The sequence below is a fragment of the Ruditapes philippinarum genome, unplaced genomic scaffold, assembly GCF_026571515.1.
Source record: "Ruditapes philippinarum isolate M1 unplaced genomic scaffold, ASM2657151v2 ctg1362_1_1_1_1, whole genome shotgun sequence".
NCBI classification, from domain to species: Eukaryota; Metazoa; Mollusca; class Bivalvia; order Venerida; family Veneridae; genus Ruditapes; species Ruditapes philippinarum.
The window spans coordinates 92,629-120,621 of NW_026859423.1; the positions used below are offsets into that span (position 1 = coordinate 92,629).

The 27,993-nt window shown below is 30.8% G+C and overlaps 1 protein-coding gene across 1 annotated transcript; it reads right to left on the reverse strand.

The window, feature by feature from the left end:
- Nucleotides 1–5,908: 5,908 nt before the first annotated feature.
- On the reverse strand, nt 5,909–27,740 carry LOC132756455 (bcl-2-like protein 2). The gene is made up of 3 exons (XM_060747527.1): nt 27,088–27,740; nt 7,988–8,135; nt 5,909–6,991 (listed from the first exon to the last, which is right to left on the reverse strand). The coding sequence occupies exons 1-2, from the start codon at nt 27,577–27,579 to the stop codon at nt 8,004–8,006; spliced, it is 624 nt and encodes a 207-aa protein (XP_060603510.1). The 5' UTR covers nt 27,580–27,740; the 3' UTR covers nt 5,909–6,991; nt 7,988–8,003.
- Between the last annotated feature and the right edge of the window lie 253 nt (nt 27,741–27,993).

The following is a 27,993-nucleotide window of genomic DNA, read 5'->3' on the forward strand; positions in this document are numbered from 1 at the left end:
GCTTACCTCACAATTAAACCATTTTCATAGATCATTTATTTGTATATGTATGTAATAAACCAACCATATGTCGCCAATAGTGGAACAGATTTTGTCTAGCAAAGGGAAAAAAGTCTAAATATGTATAAATGTGCATAACTCTCAGCAAAAAGCTTATAAAAACCAATAATATCTTGAATAAAGATCAGTTTATCCGTTGTTTAGGGATTAAAGTATCAAAATACAGAAGTTGAGCTTACAGATAGAGTTGGGCCTGACTGCAACATGTCTTGGCAAGCTGACTATATACCAGAGGCATAGGCTTGCTATGATAGCTATAAATGCTGTAAGGGCTAATAACAAAGATAGGTATGTTTTTGATTTTCTAAAATTATATGTTTTTCTAACAGAAAAGAAGTTTTAACTCTAAAACCCTTTGATTTGCATGATAAATATAAAATTGTATTTTGTGCAGCACCTCTATGCAAACCACATAACACTGCAAACATAGAAACAAACTATTTACATTTTTACATCAATAAAACACACAATTATAAAAACCTTTAATTGGAGTTTAAATGCTGACTGTTTGATTATTATGTGGAAGGGGCCAAGCTGTGTACCTGACACATGTACATTATACAATTGTAATACAGAATTTTCAAAGAATCACTGTCATACCATTTATGATGTATCTTGTATTATGAAATGCAGGAAACATATAATCTAAAGAAGGGAAGCCACCCAGCACTAATTTTAAAAATATTTACAGATAAATTATGTCCCTTTGCTAAGTGTAAAATATATAAAATCTTTTCATACACATTTATTAAAATGGCATTATTTAAAGAACATTTAAAAAAACAAAATATATCAGCCAACGTTATCAAGATAAATCTTATCTGCTTTTAATATAGTTGTTAAGATCTTCCATAGAATCTAAAAAATGTCATCAATATAAACGTCTCAAAAGTGTTACTGATTAATTTATCTACTAATCTTAAGGCATTTATAACATTTTGTGAAAATTTTAACAAGATATCTATGTTTACTACGCTCTCAATACAAACAACTGAATATTGATAAGATGTACATTTTACTTTTTATAACTGACATTTACATTTTTCTAGTGCTAACATAAAATCACCAAGCATTTTATTAACAAAATGGTGGGGCGGGGGCATTATCTTTTGCAGACTTTAACCAATTTCTAAAATCTAAAAAAAAAATTTCAATGCAAATCATGATCAGATGGCACAGATGTGCTAGTAAATCTTGGTCTGCACTGGCTGCATGTAGTTGTTACTGGCAGACTAAGAGTTAATGGTTTCTTTCATCATTCCTCCAGTATTCTTTTCAATACCTCTATTTTTCTTTAATCATTTTTTTTCATTACAATCAGCAAATTAAGAAAAAGAAATTTTTAAAATTAAATTAAGAACAGAAGAACTTATAAAAAAAAATTAAAAGCAATATTTTTTAGGGAGTGGGGTTGGGGGGTGGGGTAAGCGTTTATAAAGCTCAAACAAACTATGGTATATATACAATGTTATAATCATATCTATTGCACAATGTTTCTAACTTTACATGCAGGACAAACTATATACAAAATTTACATTATGTTTCACTTATGTGCTATTTATACTCATAGGAAATAAAATTATTTCAGTCTTTGGTATACTTTATATTATGCGTACACCATTTCTTAGAAATTATTCTTACAAAAGACATCAGGTATTCTCGTACTCTCATTCTTCTTTCTTACTTATTATTAGTGCCAAACATACACCCAATCCTTGTGTCTAGTTGAAATAAAACATAAAACATTTTTTATCCACTATACAAAATTAAAAAGCCATCTAATAAAAACAAAAAAAGCAAATAACATAGAAAAAGGAAGAGTAAATAACATAAAAAGTCCCCGGTTTACAGCTTATCATATCTTTAACAACAGGTGCAAAAATAAGACAATAAAAAAAGATATATAATCATACATTTCAAGCTATCTATTAAGAAGGCCTGATAAGGAAACTTAAGATATCTTTAGTAGAACATGTGTTGGATGACTTTCAGTGATAATGTACCATATACATTGTATTTTCTGATTTTAAAAAAGGTGACATCTTTAATGACATTACTTTTTTAACTTAGGGTGTTTCTTTTTTTTTTTAATTTCACCAGGAAAAAGTAAGGTTTGAAAACAAATTAAGTACCATTTTAAACAAATATTAGAGTCCCATATTAAAACAAATGCATAATTAATTATTAACAACTTTCCCTTTTCCAGATTTTTCTTCTGCTCTAATGTAATTTACTTGCTTCTCCCCTTATGATTTGGATAATAACTTTTGATTTCAATATAATAATATAACATTTGTTGTGTGGTTTGAAATCAGAACTACAGTTATATAATACCAAAGGTTATATATAGGCCTGTGCGATTAACAATAAACAACTCTGAAAAGATAATCCTGCGCAACATTATGTGATACTAAACTACCATAATGTTACCATATAATCACATCCTAATGAGCTCATTGGAAAAGAAACGATAGAAACTTGTTTAACCAATAATATTCTAACAGTATAGAAGTAATTTATATGTCTTTATTTTGCTAATTGACGTCAGTCATATATATGGTTCATATTCCCTTTTTTCAACACTTGGCATTATCTTTAACACCCACTCAGAAGTTCATTCATTTGTTTCATAATAAAATAATGGTAATCAAGTCGACTACAAGAACAAAGTTCAACATACAGAAATTACCTTATGTAACAATTATAACATTAATTTATAATATCAGGTCTTTGATGTTTATTTTGTGAAAGAATTTTGCAGATATCAGGCTCTTTTTTTGTAAACCAGAGTCTATTGTACATTCTTGATCATTGTTCCTGACATTTAACGGAATGGCATAATTAATAGTCTAGATTTTAACTAAGTTCGGCACTTGAACTTTCACTTTCATATTATTTACCAACATGAAATGTCAAGGCTGAAAGTGAATTATTTATGCAAATAAAATATACAGAAACCGACTTTTCATTAAAAGGTAAATGGAACATACAATATCAAAATAAACACCCCTGTTGTGATAATATTACGAATGTGTTCAGAATCAGGTGTAATGTTTTACATTATAAAATTATATCCATTTAAGTTAACACTACTTATATTTAAGGTAAATTTACATTATATTTTTAAGTTAAAACCCTTATTTTTTAATGAAGAATAGGATGGTTCATTTTTATAGAAATAAAATAACTCTATGTGTATACAATTCTTAAATTGAAACTATTTTAAAATAACTTTATTAAATATATGTTCATGAAAGAGTTAGTCCCTTCATAAGATATTTTAATATAAGAAAAAAATAACTTCATGTATCTCACAACATCATATACATTCAGCCATTTAACACACAATTTGGACCCATAATTAGAAGTACAATAATTATAAAGGATGAGAGGTTATGAATAACAAAATCTTTTTTATTTAAGCCTCACTCTGTCCATCAGTCTGGACAAAACCATTTAATATGATTTCTAGGGAAATTTTCAAAATATGCACTGACTGAAACAGAACATAATACAGCATGTATTTGGAGGCTGATCATTGGCTGCAGGGGTAACATGGGTCAAATTTGTTGCCACTAGCAGGTTTGAGGGTAAGCTATTAACTGTTTCCGCTAGATAGACATTGCTGAACCGTTAAGTAAAAATTTAATTATAAAAAAAAATTTTACTTTTAAATTATACTGTTTCAGTTGAAAATGTGTATGTAGCCTTTGGCTATCTTTAAAGCTTTCTACGAGGTTTCACCAACCAATATTTTAATTCAAAATACTTTTTTTTCATATCATGCAGTTTCTTTATACATATAAAGTACCTGTCACTAAATAAATGGTTGTTAAATTAATTTAAAACTTCATCAGAAATACCATATTCATAGTTAACTTTCAATATCAACTTGAAAGATATGTGAATATAACATTTTTTATGAAGATCCTGTATAAAAATTTCTACTGTAAGTTTATTGTAATCTGGATTGAGTCAGTGTTAAATATACACCAGAAACTACATTTATGAGAAAAAAGCAGCATATCAAGTGTAAACAAAATTCTCATATTAAAGTGCAGAATTATAAATTACAAGGTGTAAACAACACTTAATGGATAAAATGAAGTAATCTGTCTTCTAAATACTGCGCAGTCAAAAACATACAAACTAAATCATGGGAAAAAAACATAAACATACCTTTGAGATGACACTCACTATCATTAAGATCTCAAATTACGTATGTATCAGTAACAAAGATACATTTTCATCTAATGGGGTTCATAAACTGTTTGAAAAGGTATAAAGTTTAGCTCTGTTTGAGAATCCTTTCTTTAGGATGTTAACAATAGGATGTTAATATTTTTTTCATTGCAAAAATAATTATTGATTAAAAATTTCAAGTTCAATTTAAAAATATGGTAATGTAAACTAAGTTAACTATGAAATTAATCATGGAAATGAGAGTATCTCAATTATTCCTTAAATTTAAGATTTAAAATGTGTTAAAATCAGCAACATCCTTCAGACATAAGTACTGGTAAAAAAAATTTTTTTATAATTTCCTCAAAAATGATTTCAAAATATCATGACATAAAGCATTTTCTATGACTTAATTAAAAGCATTATCATTTTCACAGCAAAGTCACAGCATTTACAAAGCAAAATTATTTTATGTCTCCGTGTTCTAAAAATAAAACATTTTTTTCCAAAACCTACTTCACATATTATTAGCATATATATATAAATCACTTGGCATGACCTACTTTTAATGGGTATTTAATTCTTAACAAAATCTCATAGTAATTCTGCTCTCCAGCAAATGAAAACAAACATAACATATGTAACAAAAAGAAATGGACCCAAAGTTATATATCTAGAAATAATATCTCTGCATTAAAACCAAAAACATAGGTCTGCACATCATTGCTTTTTAACTTAAAGAGCTTGAATTTGAAAACAATCTGTTACACAAGAATCTGATTTGCTGATTCAAATTTCAAACTTTGAATGAACCAATCAGAGACTGGCTGACTGCAGTGACTGGTCTTCAAATTTTAGTTATATAACTTTGGAACCATATTTAACAACCAACAAGCATCACATTGTAATTTCAGAGGTAGCTGTATTTGGAGCATACATTAGGAACAATCAGTTCATATTATGTTTACACGGTATGAGAACTGTTGCAAGTCAGTTTAACCTTAGGATTAACAAATTATAAACAAAAGTATATCATTAGGTCAGTTCATTTACCTTCAGAATCAACAATTACCTCAAAGAATCTATAGTCATCATTATAGGTACAACTGCAGAACACTTACAGATATTGCATCTGTAAACATTAGCTCAGTTAAACTGCCACATAAGGTATTGCTTGTAACCATGAGGACAATTGCTACCAGATATTGTTTCAATATAAGCTTCAGGATTGCAGAAGCCTTAAGAGAGAACCTCTTGGCTGTCTGTATTTAAAACTGGATGGTATTTTGGTCAAGCCATTGGCCTTCAGGATTCCAACTTGCCTACACTCACAGAGTATTGCATTGGTCAAGCCATTGGCCTACAGGATTCCAACTTGCCTACACTCACAGAGTATTGCATAGGTCAAGCCATTAGCCTTCAGGATTCCAACTTGCCTACACTCACAGAGTATTGCATAGGTCAAGCCATTGGCCTACAGAATTACAACTTGCCTAAACTCACAGAGTATTGCATCGGTCAAGCCATTGGCCTACAGGATAACAACTTGCCTACACTCACATGAGTATTGCATTGGTCAAGACTGGCCTAAAGGATTACATTTTGCCTACACTCACTATAGAGTCTGACAAAATTTAAAGGCTTCAATTTTAAGTGATCATGAACAACCCAATGATAGCCAATGGTACAAAATCCCTTAAAATGACTCTTTGACCCTTCAAATTTCCAAAAGGCCTGATTTGACCCTCAGGATTTTAACTGGAGGGTCAAAGTTTGTTAAAATCATGGGGATTTGGCCTTGTAGTCGATAAAACTTAGTCAAATGACTCTCAGGCTAGTGAACACCCTGAAACCATTAAATTAAGAATCCATCCCTTTCTCAAAACCCTATGAAATTATCTTTTTTTCTTTTTTACTGTGAATAAAAGTATACAATATATCTACAAAAATTAAAGCTTGTGTAATATATTGAAAAAAGAAAGCAAACAAGAATGATTTGCCCAGTACCATTGCCAACATGTACACTAATGGTTTGAAATGTGGGGACACTGTTTATTAAATGGTTTACAAAAATGACTGATCTGTGATGATAAAACAATCTTCAATTTTGAAAAAAAAAAAAAAACAACATTCTGCATGTCATAAATAGGATTTTAAAATAATGAAACATGTGAAAAGGAAACATTTGATAAAAAAATAACATTCTCAGTCCCTAACATGATTATGTACCAAAATGAAAATTTACTATAAATTCAGCAAACCATATTTATGCAAAGCCCGAAAATACAAAACTTTTTTCATCCAGAGCCTTAAGACAAAAAGTTTACAGCTAAAAAATAGATTTACTTGAACTTTTTCATCACTTCACAGTGTAATATTATGGTCACAATAAAGCATGTTTTAGGAAAATTGTTTAAAACTTGAAAGTATTGAAAGATACACATTTGGTCAAGGCTTCAAAATTTTTACATAACATTTTACAATTTTTCTATCAGTATAAAAATTTATTCATAACATGATATTATAAGCTATTTCTTTTTATATTTAGCCTCTTTTTGCAGTTGTTTCAACATCCTGTGTTGTTAAGTTTTGTTTTCCTCTACTGTCAGCTTCTGTCTGGATATTTTTTTTTTCATCATCCTACATCCTGGGGAATATTCATCTCATTACAAAATTCACTTGAACAGGTGTTTTCTCTCAATCATTGCTTCTAGTTGTTGAATTATATTATTCTCTATGTAAAATAAGACTGAAAATAAGAAAAGCAAAAGTACATGTATTACTTTTCACCGATTATAGAATGAAATTTGTATACTAGTATACATTATATGATGTATTTATAATTATAATAACATTTTTTTCCATATTTTTGAATTCATTGTAAAAAGAAACATCAGAACTTGGATATTGATTTTATTTGTATTTTTAAGTCATTCAGTGAATCAGTCATTTTCACATTCATAATGTAAATTTCAGGCTTTATTGATAAACGGATACACCTCATGCTCCCCTATGCATTATTTTAGGCATTGTATGGGGAAAGCAGGACAACACACATGGTGAGAACCAGGCCAAAGTGGGACAAATAACATGACTATAGAACCACCAAAGTGGAGCAACACATGGTTGAAACCACCAAAGTGGGGCAAAATGCAGGACTAAAACCATCAAAGAGAGGAAATGAACATGACTATAATCATGGAAGAAGGAGTCAACACACATAGCTAGAACCATTTATGTGGGGCAACGCATGTTGTTAGAACCACTAAAGTGGGGCATTACACACATGACTTAGAATTAATAAAGGAGGGGGCAATTAACACACATGGCTAGAACCTTCAAAGTGGGGGCAACACACATGGTTAGAACCAACAAAGCGGGGCAGCTCACATGTCTAGAACCATCAAAGTGCGGCAACAAATATAGCTAGAACCACTAAAGTTGGGCAACACACATGACTTGAACCCCCAACTTTAAGGACAACACATGACTTGAACCCCCAACTTTAAGGACAACACACATGACATGAACCACCAACTTTAAGCAAACAGGCTTTGAGTTACAGAACTTATCAGTGAGATTTATCTCAGATGTAAAAACTTTCATTTGTCAGAGCACCCTCTGTGCAGTTACTGATCAATCACTGATCAATCAAACACAAGACCTAAGATTGTGCTTGAAAAATGTCTTCATAACATTGGACCTAGAAGTATATAGGCTTATAGCGCAACACAAAGTACATTACCTTTAGGTTGCATGTGTTATGATTTTTGCGTAAGAAGGGCTCCAAGTGCCAGAATCCCGGCAGCACCAAGACAAATCCTTCCAAATGATGGCCAAATTGACTGGTCATTTTTATCTGGGGCTTTCTCGTAAAATTCTGCTAAACCATTCTGTAAAAACATAAACATATACCAAATTAATTCCTTATATCAAATCAATCATGATTGCTATTTGAAAACAATTCAGTGATTTAGAGAATCTGCTATATTCCCCAAATTGCAATGGAGTTTTAAAGACCTCTTTTTAGAACATTTTTATCACATACATGTGAGGAACTACATTGTATGACTTCATTATTTGTAAAAATATCATTATGGTGTACATGTATTGTATACAGTCATGTTCACCTACACACTCATTACTTTCTGGGTGTTTTTTTTTATATTTATATATTCCTAAAATGTTGACATAGAATCATATTGTTTTGGCTTATGTCTATAGGTAAAAAAAATTGAAAGGAGAAGTTAATTAGCCTTCAATTAAGACATTAAAATTATAGCTGATATCCTAATTTGAATTCAACTGTGCACAATATAGAACAATATAATGACTACAGAATTATCGTAAAAAGGGCATTACCTAATAAATGTTACCTTAAATAAGGAAAAATGCGCTGTTCATTTTATTGTAAATATTTATAATTATAACTTATATTTGAATACTTTTCTAAATATTCGACCAAAGAACATTCAAATATCCTTTAAGTTTATGTTTTACGTCAACTTTATTTATAGTACAGCAAAAAATTCTCACAATCTTACTTAAGATTTTTACTACATCAAATGTCAAGTATTTTATCTATCTAGAAATCAATTAAAAATAAAGAATGTTGGCATACATCAATAAAAAAGTATTTAAATGTCTATTATAACTGTTATGTAAATAAAGATATGGTACACAATGAGCCTTAGACTACATGTTACTTAATTGCTCTAGTTAATCTAAAATCCTAACTTCCTATATGATTAACCACATTTTTGTTGCAGACATGATAAAAACCAAGACTACGTCAATCAAGTGCCATTGAAATACTTCGTTCCATTTTAAATTCTTAAAAGCATTTTATTTTTGATGTCCTCTTACAGTTCCAAAAAATTACTCATTGGCCAATTACCTGAACCATTTTTTGCTTCTTTTTCTTTTTGGCAATCAGTTGACTTATTATTGTGACTTTGTTTTTTGTATGGAAATCAAAATATTACTTTGTTTACATTTTTTTTTACACTTCTTTATCATTTTCTCTTTACAGATGTTTTTCAAAAGCCAAAAACTTACGATTAAATTCTGTTAACATGAAAAACTTTCTAAAAGTTTATTATAAATTATTTTATCGTTTTATTGCATATGAAGTCAAGAATTAAATGCTACTCAAAAGAAAGAAAAACTTTGGTAAAGAATTTGAATAATTATCATGCAAAAAATTGATATTAGAATTTAGTTTTTTATAAATTCTAAGTCAATTTTTCCAATAAGAAATGAATGCATATAATTTAATGATTACCTTAAATATGTACAAATATTTGCAATACATATTTTACATATTCTTCCATGTTTGAAAATTGACAAATTTGCATAATTACATACATATATAATTCAATGAAGAGTGGTATGCAATCCAAATTACAAAACATACAGGATCTTTAATAATAGTTATTTGTTGTGTTGGTTTAAACATATTTATTTAAGCTTGATTGCGAAACAAGTTTTAGCAACTTATATTAATCACTTTCAAGTTCGCTTCCTGGAAGCAACCAGTACTGGTGTCATATGACGATACATGGTCTTGACCAGATAAGGGCTAGAACCCATGATCCCTGGGTTGAGAGGCAGACACCTTAACCACTAGGCCACCGCTCCCCTTTGTTGTGTTAATCTTGCCTTAAGTACAAGAACTCATGCCTACTCAATTAAGAAAGACAAAACTTTTGGACAATAAATTTGTATAACAAAAGTGCACAAAATTGATAATACTGATTATATCTACATAGCATTTAAAGACTAATTTAGGCTCAGCAACAACTGAAAAATTATCTTTCAACCTAAAGAATTCTTATGCTGGAGACATATTCTTAGGGCATGAGCACTGCCATTAAGTCCCAGAAAGAAGATTTTGATAAAAAATTATTACAATTTGCAAACTAAGCTTTTAAATAAATAGTTTTTAAATAAATACGAAAAGTACGTTTTTACTATCTTCTTCAAGCTGTTTTTATGATTTTGTAGTTTGTACTGTAAATACCAGCACTATTACCTAAACCCTGCCCATCACATATAGGAGGATGTGTTGTGACAATCAGGAAATAGGGACTGCGTCATATCACTTAACTTATTTACATACATACAGTTTTACAACCAGTTAAAACTTGATGAATATTCTTCATCCTGATTCTCTGTTTACCTAAACCACTTAAAATTTACATCAAAACTCAAAAACACATGTAATAAGTTTAATTGTACTTTGTGGAAAGTCATTTATACTGAATGGAAAACAGCATGAACTATTTGCTAGTATGATACATAATATTTATGATGTATTGATTTTTTTTCCATCTAACAAAATTATGATGTCTTAAAGTTAATGTTATGAAGAAAAGTCATTTTGTTCTATATAAATAATAACATAATGAGAATAGATAAAAACAAGTAGAATCTTTGATAATCACCTTGCAGCAGTAAGATAATTTAGATTGAACTGTAAATGCAAGATTTAAATAGACTGCCAACCATTAACAATGTAGACAGGATTGGCTATAATACTGGTTGCATTATCTGAGGCCTTTTGTTATCAACAATTACACTTAGGTTTGAAACTTAATGGGACTCTTACTGATATTTTTTAACATGAACAGATTGGATTTTTTTTAAAACTAAAATTTGCACAATTTGAATTGTGGATAAAAAGCGTTCAAACACCTTTTTACTAAAATCAGGCTAACAATCATACAAAAAATTTCCAATTCAATTCTAAGTATATTTTTTTATCATATATTTCATATATTTTTGAGTTGAACATGACTAAGTTGATCTACATTTGAAGAATTTCCATTTCATGTTTTTTTTAGGCTGAAACTCAGTGCATGGACTCAGCTCCTTTAATAGAAATCCTAAATTATTACTTTTTAGCAAAAATATCATCCACAACTAGAGGATGCTTTTGTAAAAAAGCGCATGTCTCCCCCACTGCACTGTGACCTTGACCTTTGACCTACTGACCCCAAAAACAATAGGGATCATCTGCTCTATAAGACCAATCATCCTATGAAGTTTGAGGGCTGTAGGTCAAAAGGAACTCTAGTTATCATCCGGAAACGAGAAATTGACCAACGTCACTGTGACCTTGACCTTTGACCTACTGACCCCAAAACAATAGGGATCATCTGCTCTATAAGACCAATCATCCTATGAAGTTTGAGGGCTGTACGTCAAAAGGAACTCTAGTTATCATCCGGAAACGAGAAATTGACCAACGGTCACTGTGACCTTGACCTTTGAACTACTGACCCCAAAAACAATAGGGATCATCTGCTCAATAAGACCAATCATCCTATGAAGTTTGAGGTCTGTAGGTCTAAAGGAACTCTAGTTATCATCCGGAAACGAGAAATTGACCAACGGTCAGTGTGTGACCTTGACCTTTGACCTACTGACCCCAAAAACAATAGGGATCATCAGCTCTATAAGACCAATCATCCTATGAAGTTTTGAGGGCTGTAGGTCAAAAGGAACTCTAGTTATCATCCGGAAACGAGAAATTGACCAACGGTCACTGTGACCTTGACCTTTGACCTACTGACCCAAAAACAATAGGGATCATCTGCTCTATAAGACCAATCATCCTATGAAGTTTGAGGGCTGTAGGTCAAAAGGAACTCTAGTTATCATCCGGAAACGAGAAATTGACCAACGGTCACTGTGACCTTGACCTTTGAAACTACTGACCCCAAAAACAATAGGGATCATCTGCTCAATAAGACCAATCATCCTATGAAGTTTGAGGTCTGTAGGTCTAAAGGAACTCTAGTTATCATCCGGAAACGAGAAATTGACCAACGGTCAGTGTGACCTTGACCTTTGACCTACTGACCCCAAAAACAATAGGGATCATCAGCTCTATAAGACCAATCATCCTATGAAGTTTGAGGTCTGTAGGTCTAAAGGAACTCTAGTTATCATCCGGAAACGAGAAATTGACCAACGGTCAGTGTGACCTTGACCTTTGACCTACTGACCCCAAAAACAATAGGGATCATCAGCTCTATAAGACCAATCATCCTATGAAGTTTGAGGGCTGTAGGTCAAAAGGAACTCTAGTTATCATCCGGAAACGAGAAATTGACCAACGGTCAGTGTGACCTTGACCTTTGACCTACTGACCCCAAAAACAATAGGGATCATCAGCTCTATAAGACCAATCATCCTATGAAGTTTGAGGGCTGTAGGTCAAAAGGAACTCTAGTTATCGTCCGGAAACGAAGAATGGACGGACGGACTGACGGACGGACGGACTGACGGACGGACGGACTGACGGACGGACGGACGGACGGACAGGGCAAAAACAATATGTCTCCCCCCGAGGTGGGGGAGACATAATAATTGCGCATCAATAATTGATCTAACAAGTATTGAATCCTGATGCTAAAAAGATGTAACACAACTAACATTATAGTATAATTGTTACAATAGTGCTCAGGGTTGAAGTTTTGATTAATGTTCTATTCAATATATCATATGATGACATTTACTAATACAATCATGTGAAAATGTTGTTAAGTGGCTTGTAACGAATCATTAACTTTAAAGCAAATATATATATATTACATACGTAATACATTGTACATGTATACACACACATACATGTAATGTACATACAATGTCAAACTTTTTTTTTATAATTTGTAACTTTATTTTAAAAATTTCAACTTTTTTATATTCATCAATTTACCTAAGCCTATTTTAATACAATTATTGTGTATTCAAATTCTGAATCATTAGCTTATATTATTCTTAATACTGTTTTAATAAGTATAATAATTGAACATGAACGATCTGTTAATCATTTTTAAAAAAACCCTTACCAGTAGCATTTTTCAAATTTTCATGCTTTTTAATTTTTTATATTTTACAAGTTTCAAAAATTTTTAAAATTGAATTGGGTTTCCCTTTTACAGTATACAACATAAATTACCATATTTGGCATGAAAAATTTTTTCCATTCAAAATTTTTCAACCTTAAGTAGAAAAAGAATCGGCTGTTTTAAAAAACCTCTCTGAAATCAATTTAATTTCAGGGATAATTTCAGTGGCAAAAACGTTGTATTATTATTTTCAAATATTACTCTAAAATTTAAGTATTACATTTTACAGGGAAAGCTTTTAAGGGGCCCCTGCCTGTCAAAAACACACAAAATCTTTTAATTTATAAATTTTTAAATTAAAAGAACATATTTTTAATATTTAGGATAGTTCAAATTCTAACTTCCCTTTAAAATGTTTGTATTTTTAAATAACATTATGTTTGTTCCATGATTTTAATCATTTTTAGGGAGTTAAATAATGGTCTTCTCCAAATATTTTCAATAACCCCTTTGAATTCTTTGCCATAATTTTTTTATTACCTCCCTTTTCAACTTTAAAATGCCATCAATACATTTCATTACATTTACTTCCATTGTTTATCATACTAATGTGTAAAGAATATGCCACCTAATGTGTATCTAAATTCCTTGAGAGTTTAAGACTTATTTTCGTTTTCTTTATAATAAATTTCCAATAAATAAGAAAAAAAACTTAAACTCAGATCTTAAATTTCAAAATCTCTCATAAATTCAAAAACTTTACATTTAATTTTAAATTTAAAATCAATTTTCTTTACTTTAAATTCAATGCCTTTAATACATTCATTAATTTATCGGCATAAATTACTGATTAAATTTCTTTCAATTTGTGGAGGCTCATTGTTATTGAAACCAAAACAGTTCAAATACAGGTTAAAATTTCACATCAAAAATAAATTAAACAGATGCCTGTTTACTGACCTTAATACATAAGAAGTTCAGTCACTCTAAACAGTAGCAAAAAAATCAACAGCAAGTATTAAATGGGATTTTGATATTAACGATTTGGAAAATTTGAAACGTTTTTATAGGAAACTGAAAGAAAATAAAACGCAATAAGAGAAAATATAGATTTTGCGTTTCGTTTAGTTTGTTTTGTTTTTTCGATCCCAGCATCTTGATAATGAATATTTGATTTTTCACCATTGTAAACAAATATTATAAACTACGCATTAAAATAAGAATTAGTTTGGATGTCTGGTAGATCTTTTCTATTTTTAGAGAAAAAAAAATTTGGCTGAATGAGTAAGTTGTCAAAGTCAACAAATAAATTGATTGTATCCAGCCAAAGGCATTTACTATCCAAAACATGGTTTTTACTCTCTTAAACATACTAATGAGTACCTGTTACATGTAGAATTACGCAAAAATTGGCCTTATAAACCCTTGTATAACTCCTAACAGATTAGAAATATGACAATAAAATGAAGTCATTCATACTTTTTGTATATTAAACATTGAAAAACTCTTTTGATTGTGAATATTTTTTTTTTTTTCTATACAAATAAATGTTATTTTATTATCTGCTGGAACTGAGACTGTTTAGCCGTAATGCCACCAGTAATTGGAGCCAGTCTGGGCAATCTCTTTTCCTTTCTCTCTTTTTTTTATTTTGAGACTGAAATCCCGCTGTTTCAAATTTAAATTAAGACAAATCAATTAAACAAATTCACATAAATGCTGAAGTTCTATTTTCAAAATGTTTCATGTTTGCTTTATAATTTGGAGGCGTATAATGCATTATGGTTCGTTTTACCAAAAAAAATACTATTTCTTATATTTCGAAGGGGCAAATATAAGGAAATAAAATCACACCAACATATTTAAAAACAGAACCATATTAATGATTCATTAAGTGGTCCTACATGTATATAACAAATATACATTTTAGTTAAAACACAAGTGGCATTCAAGTCTGATGGTAATTTCATGTGATTAAGTCTAAAAATGTTGTGAAATAATTCACGAGTTTTCATCAGAATAAAGAAGCATACTGTGGTGTTTGGAAAACCAAAGAGTGAGCTCAGAAGTTCCTACGCAGAAAAAAATATCAAATTACGCAGTTTCCTCAGTTATTACATTAAATGACGAATATGGTCAACGTTAATTTTATGTGATTGAATCATGGGAAATTTCTGTTTCTATTTTAGTTACAGACATATACTAGTAACTGACCAATTTGTCTGGGATTTTTTTTCTTCTGAATTTCCTCGTTAATTTCTAGTATAGACGTAATCAACCATTATCTTCGTCATCGATTGCCTGGAAACCATTGTTGTTATGAATTCTGTGATAAAATGTTCTGAGCTTATTTGTCTATCATAAACACCTTGTTATTATCACAAAAATCAATTGAGAGAAATAATACTGAGTTGGACACAGACAAGATTCAGTTACTCGCTCTCTGGAGGAGGAAAAGTCATGTGCCGCAGCATACAGTCTATTCTATATTTAGCAGATTCGATACTTATTTCCTTTTGGTATAAGGGGAGAAAAATGACACATTATCAACAGATACATTCTTTTTCCATTATAATTATAGTTCGGCACAATTTTTGACAAGTTTCTGGTTCAAATTATTCTTAACTTTCCTTATCGATAATATTCTTTGATGATTTTTAAAAGGAAAGAAAATTGAATGGTTAAAACAATATGCGAGTGCCAGTTATATGTATTAATGAAGTAACTGTACAAAGATGCTTAGTATACATGTACCATTATTACTAACATATACATGTAAATATAAGCTAGATTACATGTATATAGACGTCCTGATCATCCTATGAAAACGTTGTTACAACATGGATGATGCAGTATTTTAAATACCTATATTTTTTTGTAACAACAAAAAGCCAGCAATATGTCAAAGACTTTGTATCATGTCGAGAATCCAAAAATAGCTTGAACTTTTTGTGAGCTCATATCAGTCCCTACAGCAAAACATTACTGTCAAAAGTTAACTGTCCACCCTTTGCATATTGATTGAAAATGTCCCATTCAAACCAAATAGGAATCTTTATTAACATTAAAAGATTTTTTTTGTCCCCAAACAATTTACTACAGAATGGTTAATGACAGTGTTGGAAAAAAGATACAAAAAGCGAAATGCTTTAAAGCAATTGTCCAAGTTATGACAGGTCATTTGTTTCTGAGGTTCTACACAAATATATTCCTTTATTTACGCAGTTTGTATATATACTGATCCAGTTTTCTATATTGAAATGGCCCGAAAGACTAACTTATAACTGGGTTTTTCCTTACTTGGGCTCAAGAACTTTAAACTTAAGTTTTTATATGACTTAAACATATCTTTTTTTAAGCTTGATTGTGAAACAAGTTGTTGCAACTTATATTAATCAGCTTTTAAGGGCTGCTTCCTGGAACCAACAAGTACTGGTGTCACATGAAGAAACATGGTTGTGACCCGATTAGGACTAAAACCCCGATCCCTGGATTGAGAGGCAGACCCGACCAATTAGGCGTGACCTTTTAGCAATTACTGCATGAACAGGCCCTGACACTAATTTTTTAGCATGGTACCCGGGCCCTAAATTTGAAAATTAGGTGGGCCCTCCAAAAGTCAGGTGGTCAGTAATCATTATTATGTCATTTTACTGCAAATGTAGAAAAAAATGTTTAAACTTTATGACAAAGATGTATTATTAACCTTTAAAGAAAAGATGTAAATTTTTCATCTAATCAGAAAAGGGAGAGCAAGTCGGTATGCATTTTATCATAGAGTTATTTGTTTCAGTCAAAAAAACATAACAGAGCTCTTATTTATGTTAACTTTTATATTAAAGTGATTTCTCCCTCAGCTCAAGTTAGGGAATAGTGAAGCCACTTGTGTCTGTTATTTTCTTACTGTTATTCAAATATTCATTGCTGATACGTGGTACGTCTTATAATCATAATAATAACATAGCATCTTTTATAGATTAACATTTTTAATGGAACTAATATAAATTATCTTATCCTTGTTTTTGAAAACAAGGAAATATCTAAATTATTAAAATAATGACAACGTACATTATTATTTACTATAATTTATCTTATTTTTCTCACAGATTTATAATACAGAATTTTACCTCCCTGTTGCTTGTTGGTTGATATTCATTTTTGACATTGGGTATTTTTAACCTTTTAAAATAATTTTAACTCGAGAAGAAACAGATCTCTTATCTTTAAACAGTTAAAATAAAGATAAATAGCATAGAATTACTAGATGTATTTTTTCCAGTACCTTTAGTTTGCTGCCGTTATTCAAGTATCTGAAATTTAAGTTTATCCTATATCATATAATTACCATCATCGGATACTCACGGTTGATTAACATGTAACATAACATAAATGTTAATGGTTCCGCCGTGGTTATCAGACGATGCATAATTATTAGCACCATTTGAATGGATTTTGTACCTAAATTTATATCACAAATTCTTAACTCTTTTAACTTGCATAAACAAAATTTTAGCGACTTAAAATGAAAGTTATTGATGACTTAGAACTTCTTGAACTAATCAAAATTATATAACATGTTTTTGACCAAATCGCCATTCTCCCAAATGAGTCTTGCATCAACCAGAAAATTCAAGTGGTCCGACGGACCAGTGGGTTTTAAAAGTAGGTGGTCCTTGCCAAAATCAAGTGGTCTCGGAGCAACGGACCACCGCTAATGTCGAGGCCTGCATGAATACAGTATACTATAGAGTGTGATTATCAAGTGCTGACCTGAATGCGATCCTAAGATATAAGGTCAGTCTGAATTTCTGTGCAGTCTGACCAGTATAATAATTTACTGTTGGTTACTCGATTTACCACAATTCTGCCACTTCAAAATAAAACTAGAGGATGCTTTTGTAAAAAAGCGCATGTCTCCACCACTGCTGAGAATAACTGTGAATGGAAACAGGAATGGAAATGGAGAAATTGACCAACGGTCACTGTGACCTTGACCTTTGACCTACTGACCCCAAAAACAATAGGGATCATCTGCTCTATAAGACCAATCATCCTATGAAGTTTGAGGGCTGTAGGTCAAAAAGGAACTTTAGTTATCATCCGGAAACGAGAAATTGACCAACGGTCACTGTGACCTTGACCTTTGAACTACTGACCCAAAAACAATAGGGATCATCTGCTCAAATAAGACCAATCATCCTATGAAGTTTGAGGTCTGTAGGTCTAAAGGAACTCTAGTTATCATCCGGAAACGAGAAATTGACCAACGGTCAGTGTGACCTTGACCTTTGACCTACTGACCCCAAAAACAATAGGGATCATCAGCTCTATAAGACCAATCATCCTATGAAGTTTGAGGGCTGTAGGTCAAAAGGAACTCTAGTTATCATCCGGAAACGAGAAATGACCAACGGTCACTGTGACCTTGACCTTTGAACTACTGACCCCAAAAACAATAGGGATCATCTGCTCAATAAAGACCATTCATCCTATGAAGTTTGAGAGCTGTAGGTCAAAAGGAACTCTAGTTATCGTCCGGAAACGAAGAATGGACGGACGGACTGACGGACGGACGGACTGACGGACGGACAGGGCAAAAACATTATGTCTCCCCCCCGAGGTGGGGGAGACATAATTAAAGCAGATACATGAACATGTATCTAACAGTCACAATAATGGGTTTCAAGGCTGCCTTTTTAAACTAGACCACTAGGTATAGTTTCTATATTCTGCATTAATTTTCAGGCAACAAAGTCTTTTGTCTCAAACAAATCCTACAAGGGTATTTACTATTATACTAATATATAATTCACGGAATTTTATATTACATTATCTACGTCACTATGGTATTTGTAATCAAATCAGCTGTGCAGTCCAATACATGTACATGTATCATGCACAAATATAGCTATGACAAATTCTACTGCACAAACTGCTGACCCCTGGGACAGTCTGACAGAACTTGATCTGAAAGGCCTCTGTTGCTTTAAAAATCCCACAAGGACAATCTTTAGTTCTTAGAAACTTGAATGCCCACTTGAGCATGAAACAAGAGCTGTCAATACAGTGCTTGAAGGTAAAACTTCACATTTATAAGCCTGCATAATGGACAATTTTTTAGTTCAGAATGTTAGAGTTATGGACCTTGGTCAGCAACCTACATTGTATTAATAATTATGCTTTAAAACAACTGTGTTTCAACCTATTCCCCTCAGTACTTTTTCAGTTACCAACTTACATGTAAAATATTTTTAAACTTAAGTGTGATGCTGGCACCAATGCCAGGTTGAGTAAAATAGCTCTCCCTTTTATTCTAATGACACACAAGAGCTGTCAGTAGGACAGCAACGCTCGACTATTTCTAGTGCTTGATAGTAAAAAAAATGCTTGATACAGTTACCTCCTCCTGTTTATAGGTTGGGGTCATGATGGTGAACAAGTGTGCAAAGTTTCAAAGCCATATGTCAATGGACTTTGAAAATATTTGAACTATTACAAAAACTTTAACGTAAATTCTAAGTCGAAAAAGGGGCATAATTCTGTCAAAATGCTTGATAGAGTTACCTCCTCCTGTTTACAGGTTGGGGTCATGATGTTGAACAAGTGTGCAAAGTTTCAAAGCCATATGTCAATGGACTTTGAAAATATTTGAACTATTACAAAAACTTTAACGTAAATTATAAGTCGAAAAAGGGGCATAATTCTGTCAAAATGCTTGATAGAGTTACCTCCTCCTGTTTACAGGTTGGGGTCATGATGTTGAACAAGTGTGCAAAGTTTCAAAGCCATATGTCAATGGACTTTGAAAATATTTGAACTAGCTATTACAAAAACTTTAACGTAAATTCTAAGTCGAAAAAGGGGCATAATTCTGTCAAAATGCTTGATAGAGTTACCTTCTCCTGTTTACAGGTTGGGGTCATGATGTTGAACAAGTGTGCAAAGTTTCAAAGCCATATGTCAATGGACTTTGAAAATATTTGAACTATTACAAAAACTTTAACGTAAATTCTAAGTCGAAAAAGGGGCATAATTCTGTCAAAATGCTTGATAGAGTTACCTCCTCCTGTTTACAGGTTGGGGTCATGATGTTGAACAAGTGTGCAAAGTTTCAAAGCCATATGTCAATGGACTTTGAAAATATTTGAACTATTACAAAAACTTTAACATAAGTGGTTACGCCGACGCCGACGCGGACGCTCGGGTGACTGCAATAGCTCTACTTATTCTTATCGAATAGTCGAGCTAAAAAGTAAAATATTTCTGCATTCAGGATCCTACCATATTCTTAATATTCATTACATGCAGTAATATATCTATACAAAAAATCTCAAAAATCACAAGTTAAATGTCTGACCATCTCCCTTTAAACCTACATATATATTATTATGATACATGTAAATGACAATGCTCCTTTAAAACATATGAGTTTATGCGAGGCTTTAAACATATTAATGTATGGTCATGTCCATTATTACACAATTTCTAAATTTATATATGATATTTCAAAGCTTGTTGTAATTCATGAAAACATAAATGTGATTAAATTCATAGACAGTTGTAACTGCCTTTAAATTCAAATCAACTTAATATCAACAAAAAACTGAAAGCATATCAAATCAAAACTGTCATATCTGATATTAAGGAAAAAACAGATTACAATATTTTAGCACTAAGGCCTAGATCAATTTATTTTAATGTACGCTAATGACATACTGGTTGAATAGAATAAAACCTTGATATAAAAGTGTGGGAAAAATGCCACGGCAAATAGAAATCTCTGCAATTTACATAATCATGAATGAATAATTTATCATGGTCCTAGATTCTATAAGTGTTAACTGCACTCCTAGAATACATTTAATCAGTAATCAAAAGAAATATTTTATAATCGAAATGTCAATTGCATAGGATTGGCAACCTGAAAACTCTTGAATGTTATCTATAAAAAAATTCTGCTGCTTGCCTTAAATAATATAATACAGATGTATGATTTTTTTCCGTTTTTATGACGTGTTTGGGTTTTTTAATGCGTGGGAGTAAAATTTTGAAAAAAATGTATGTCCATGAAAGAAATATATGAATATTTCCTTAAGAGAGATCTCTCAGCAAAAAATCCAAAATTATTGATAAATGGTTAAATTCCTAATAAAATAACACCAAAATATTTTGTACAAGAACATTTCATTCTGTTTACCTACTACTTAAATATTTATTTCTTGTGACATTCCATGTTTGAACACTTTCTGAACCCAATCATTTAGATTATGGAAACAACCTTATTTACATTCATTTATTTTATAGAAATAATTCATTAACAAGTTATAGCTTTAAATTTATACTCTTAAATTTATGAATTTAGTAAATCCATTAAATTTGTTATATTTGGTATTCAGATAAAATTGAAATAGATACATAAATTCTGGTAGATAACAGTAACAAGAAAAGATTTTTATCATGGGTTTAAATTTCCATGTTCAAATTGATGTACTATTTTCACAGTAATTAACATGTATATATTTCACGTGTGTGAAAAATGTCAGGGGAGATAACTTAATATATACTTGTATATAACAGACTATTTTACTCATAACCTGAAAAACAGCAGGGGAGATAACTTAATGTATATATAACAGACTATTTTACTCATAACCTGAAAAAATGTCAGGGGAGGTAACTTAATGTATATAACAGACTATTTTACCTATAACCAGAAAAAATATCAGGGGAGGTAACTTAATGTTATATAACAGACTATTTTACTCATAACCTGAAAAAAATGTCAGGGGAGGTAACTTAATGTATATAACAGACTATTTTACTCATAACCTGAAAAAATGTCAGGGGAGGTAACTTAATGTATATAACAGACTATTTTACTCATAACCTGAAAAAATGTCAGGGGAGGTAACTTAATGTATCTAACAGACTATTTTACTCATAACTAGAAAAAATATCAGGGGAGGTAACTTAATGTTATATAACAGACTATTTTACTCATAACTAGAAACAATGTCAGGGGAGGTAACTTAATGTATATATAACAGACTATTTTACTCATAACCTGAAAAAATATCAGGGGAGGTAACTTAATGTTATATAACAGACTATTTTACTCATAACCTGAAAAAATATCAGGGGAGGTAACTTAATGTATCTAACAGACTATTTTACTCATAACCTGAAAAAATGTCAGAGAGGTAACTTAATGTATATAACAGACTATTTTACTCATAACCTGAAAAAATATCAGGGGAGGTAACTTAATGTATATAACAGACTATTTTACTCATAACCTGAAAAAATATCAGGGGAGGTAACTTAATGTATCTAACAGACTATTTTACTCATAACCTGAAAAAATGTCAGAGAGGTAACTTAATGTATATAACAGAACTATTTTACTCAATAACCTAAAAAAAATATCAGGGGAGGTACTTAAAAATGTATCTAAACAAACTATTTTACTCATAACCTGAAAAAATGTCAGAGAGGTAACTTAATGTATATAACAGACTATTTTACTCATAACCAGAAAAAATATCAGGGGAGGTAACTTAATGTATATAACAGACTATTTTACTCATAACCTGAAAAAATGTCAGGGAAGGTAACTCATTAAGTCATTTTTCCACTGTGAGGGAGATTTCTATATAACAGTTTATACAGTTATTTACATAACGCACTATTCCAGTGTATATATGGTAATTTATTGTCCCAAACTGTGGGAATGATGCAAGGGGAGATAATTCACATTACTCCTTTTTATCAGAAAACTAACTTAGCTCCTCCACACATTTATTTTTCATAACCCATACGAACAAACCCATAAACTATTTATATGTAAAAGAAATATGATAAATGTGGCATTTAGTTTAAAACAAACAGCAATATATTCAGGGAGAGATAACCATGAAGAAAAATTTTATTCACACTGTCCTAAGAAAGAATGTTCAAATATAAAAACCAGGTAACCGTAAACAGTTTGGTATGTACAGTATATAAATAATACAGGTATTCAAACATGTGGTTTTTGGCTAATTTCCAGACTGGCCATAGATCAATCAAAGGATTGCCTTCAATGCATAATTAACAAGATTTTCCACATTTTTGCTTTTACATATAATAATTTTAAATAGTAGACTTCTTTGCACATCAACTTAAAAAAGTCAAAAAAAATGTTGTTTTTCTTAATTTAATTATTGCATGATGTCTTTTCCCAAAACCATATTATTTTAAGTATGACTGTGCACCTTTTTCCAAAAACCATATAAAGTATAGTATGAAATTCAATCAACTGATAAAGGAATTGCCACTTCAAAATACAATTTACATTGTACATGACTGTAATATAACTGTGACCTATTTTACAACTAAATTACTATTTGGAAAGATTAGGCATGGCTACAATAAAACATTCTACTTTTGCTTCAAAGGTTGTCCATCTAATTTCTCTCATTGTTTTAAGCACAATAACAAAATAAAACATATTCAAATTATGTCAATATTCAGTCAGCATAAAGATATGTGGAGTCAGTATTTGTTTCAGTTTAAAGTCATTCCATTGAACCTGAACAGACCATTTTTACATGTAGGTTTCTAAAATGACACTGGGCCATGCAAGCTATTCTGAGCTGCTTTTATGACTGGTTGATTGGGATTTAAATACAAAATTTTTGTAGGTCAAGAGAAGTGACTTAAGTCTCCATATTTAATAGAGCAACTTAATGATAATTACCATGAACATGATGAAAGTGTTTCCAAAAGTTTGAAATCCAATGCAAAAAGGTATACATAGATCAAAAATCTACAAAATACTGATAGGTAGAAATAAAGCTGCAATAACCACTAACACTCACTGTATAGTACCTTTGATAGAGCCAGTCATCAAACAAGTATGTTGTTTATATACCAGGAAATGTTGTACAGGCAGTTTATAATAATCTAATAACTGATTAACTATCAGATTAATTCCATAACAACCCCGAGCCTGAAGTTTAATTTAAACATAACAATGAGTCACTGATCTAAAATAGCCTTTGTTCGTTTAATGTCAAACTCAATTTTATAAATGAGAAGAATATAACTGCCAAAACCAAAAATGTCCATCATTGTGGCACAGAAATTATCTGGGGCTCAGATTCAGTCATAAACCCTGGACATTCAAACATGTTAAAAAAATTTGATTTTGGGATAAATAATTATAGGTTTGGAAAAAGAAATTTTAGCCACATCAATGACAAGTACATGTAGCATGTATTGAAACTTAGGCAACAAAATAAATTAATTTTAGTGTTTTGTAGAAAATGAAGTCAACACATTTTTTTAGAATACAACAAAAAAAAATTGAAATTTTTTCTTGACATAAATAATTTCAACACCATCTATAGACTTGTAAATAGACTTGTCCATCTTCAATCTAGATAAAACCATTTATTGTTTTAGGAAAATTTTCAAATGACATTTACAGACATAGAAAACAGTGCCTGAACCAAGGTTAGACGGCATGGACTGCTGATCCTGGTCAGCATCACTTGAATGGATAGAATCTGCCGTCAACCTGGATAAAGGTTACATTGCATTGTATTACATGTATGACTTCCAGCACCGAACTTGAAATGGTCTCATATGAAACTCCTACTTTACATCATTTAGGGGTCTTGAAGCCCTGGAAAGTTACTAACACATCTATCTTTAGGATAAATCTGGCTTAATATTCAACAGGTAAAAACTGTCAAAAACTGTGAGCAACAACTTTTTAAGTAAATTTATTCATTTTCATGTAATGTACATGAAGTTACAAATGCTACAAGCACAGCAGTATTTTGATCATAATGGAAAATAAACTATGCAATAATAAGCTAGATTTAATCTGATATGACTACATGTAAATACATGTATTTTGAATTTAAGTGTACAAAACAGTTTACTTAGGTATTCAGTTGATTAATCAATGTACATTGAGTATAAAATTTATATAAAGGGTTAAAGATAATATTTTGACCTTGGATACAACATAAAAATAAACTTGATATTATCAACAAAAGTAAATAAACTGTTATATCAATCTATGAATGCACATTTTCCAAATTCCGTAGTCATTGTTCCAGTCTTTAGATATAATTTATAAATAAAACTTGGTACATATAAATCTATGTGGGAGATACCTGATAAGCAGCTATAGAAAGAAAAAGGTCTATCATGCAATTAAAATGAACTCAAAGTAAATATGTAGATAACAAAATTAGACATGAAAGTGAAATTTTACAATATAACAAACTCATGGGTCATAATGAAAAACCTGCAGGGCTTGATAAAATTTAATCTATATTTTTCCCTGGTTAATGATTGTAAGCCAAATAATAAATAACAAAAATGATTATATGTAACAATTGAAAGAATTTAGAGTCAAGCAAGTTCAACTAGCATATTATATAAGCTGAAAGAAGTAAATTCTATATAATATTAATTCATAATTATCTAGTAGCTTGATCTCAAAACTATTTGGCATTGGACCTAATTGTCATTAATTTATACCACAAAAATGTATGTCATTAATTAATCTTTTTTCTCAAGGCTTAAATACTTATAAAAGAATTTCCGTAAAGAATAGGCTTGTAGACTGCAATTAGATTTAAAACAATGTCTTATACACCTTCTTACCTCTAAAAAATTCAAACAAATTAACAAAAGAAAAAAATGTAAACAAAAAGTTCAAACAGAATATAATACTTTTAAATTAAAGTGGTTTACATTGTTTTTTTAGATACACAATGCAGTAAAAATAAGTATCAAGTTGTCAACTGCAAATTCTTAAAATTCCCTTTAATATTTCAGCTGAACAGCCTTCTTCATGGTACATAAATTATATATTCTTTTTTAAGAGCAGTGAGTTAGCTTTTTGTTTGTAAAATTAATTCATTATTATTTCAGAACTAATAATAATACAAAATTAATCACTTATAATATATTTTACAATGATTTACCAAAATGTCCATATTTCATACAAGTTTGAGTAATCATTTCATACAAGTTTGAGTAATCAGGACAGAGTTCATGCTAAAATTAAATTTTGCAAATCTTAACAGTCAAAATAACCTTAAAATTCATAAACTTCAATGTTTAGCAAACCCAAAATACCTTTCTTTAAATTGCTATGTGAAACGGGTATACATATTACTATTTTACTCAACCACAATAATTTTAGATGAAAAGATATCAATGCTCCGTTGCACCCTGAAACATGTTAAGCAATTTAATATAATTTTTCCTTTTTGCTTTAAAATACCTCTTTAATTTAAGTTTCATAGTAATATGAGGACAAGGGGAACAAATAGCTTTATAACATAATGTCCATTCATTCGTACTTCTGTAATAAATCTTAAATACTTCTTGTCTTTACATTTATAATTTCTACAATATTTATACACCAATATAATCAGTTTTCTTCCGTAAATGTAAAGGTCGCAATTTATTTTTGAATAAAAGCCATGCTATTGTTATGTTGTAAGACACAAAAACAAGTTTACAGAACAATATTTTTTTAATTTTATAGACTTGATTTTTTAATATAATTTATTAATAGATACTTATATACTTGTATGAGGATAAAATCAATTTATTCTTGTTAACAACCAGTTAGGTAACAGGGCTTCCATTAATATTTTTTGAAAAGTTGTACATTGACAATAATTGTCACTAGTCAAAATCTTTTGATGTCATTGCGCCAAAGCTAGGACTCTGACATAATTTTTTTTCTGGGTTTAGTTTGACTTACACAGATTTCCGTTTTCAGACATAGTCCATCTAATTGTACTGTATGACGAGATATTGTGCTATTTTGTGTCTGGGCAATATCTCGAGATTCTGACCCAGAACGAAAATATCTCTAATCTAGCTTTGGCATGTCAATATATTTTGACTATTTTTAGACACTGCAAATTAGCGTTTCTCATTACACACTATGATGTTTATTAAGAATACATACCCAACCACCTTGCGATGATATCCAATGTTCTAAATGAGTTTGCACGTATGTTGATACCCAGTCAAATATTGAGTCTACTAAATGCACCATGTCCTTTTCATAACATTCAATAGCTATGGACCCACCAAAAACAAACAAAGCGACTATTCGGCCCCAATTAATACCGTCTATAAACAATTCCTCTGCAACTGCCTTAAATGTAGCATATGCCATGTTTGGAGTTATAAGCAACTGTTCTACCATATTACTAAATTCCGCAGAATATCTTTGTTCGAAGTCATCTGCTAAATTTCTCATAGCTAGATGGATTTTATTTGTAACTTCAAGGGGTGGGGAATTGGTCCAAGTATATCCGTGCTTACCAATCCTGTAAGTCAAGTAATCCGCCACCAGATATCGCGTGCTTGTAGGATTCATTTCTTTATTATTGTTTTCACTTATCCCCACCCCATCATCTTTCAGAATACTCCATATATACGACCCGTAATTCATTTAAAAAGGTACAACTTTTTGTAAACAACACAGTTAAAATCCAAGGGAAAAGAGAAAAGTATTCCGACGATCTGTTCTCATTAATAAAATGTTTAGTAGGCGGATTCGAATACTATCTACGCACTGAACTGTTAACTGTTGAAAATGCGCGAGTATTAATTTTAGTTTCTACTAATAGCTTTTATTTATAGACTATTCGTAAGTTTTCATTATTAAATGACCAAACCTTACACTTTTATGGGTACTTAAATTTCTGCGTGCATGGTTGCTCAAAATCACGTGATATTTCATGGCTTCTTATATTCCAAGGATTCCTCATGAAAAAATACATTTATAATGAAAGTGTCTAAACTTCAATATTTCATGCAGCACTATATCTATAACATTTAAAACAAGATCGTGGTTAAAATAAAT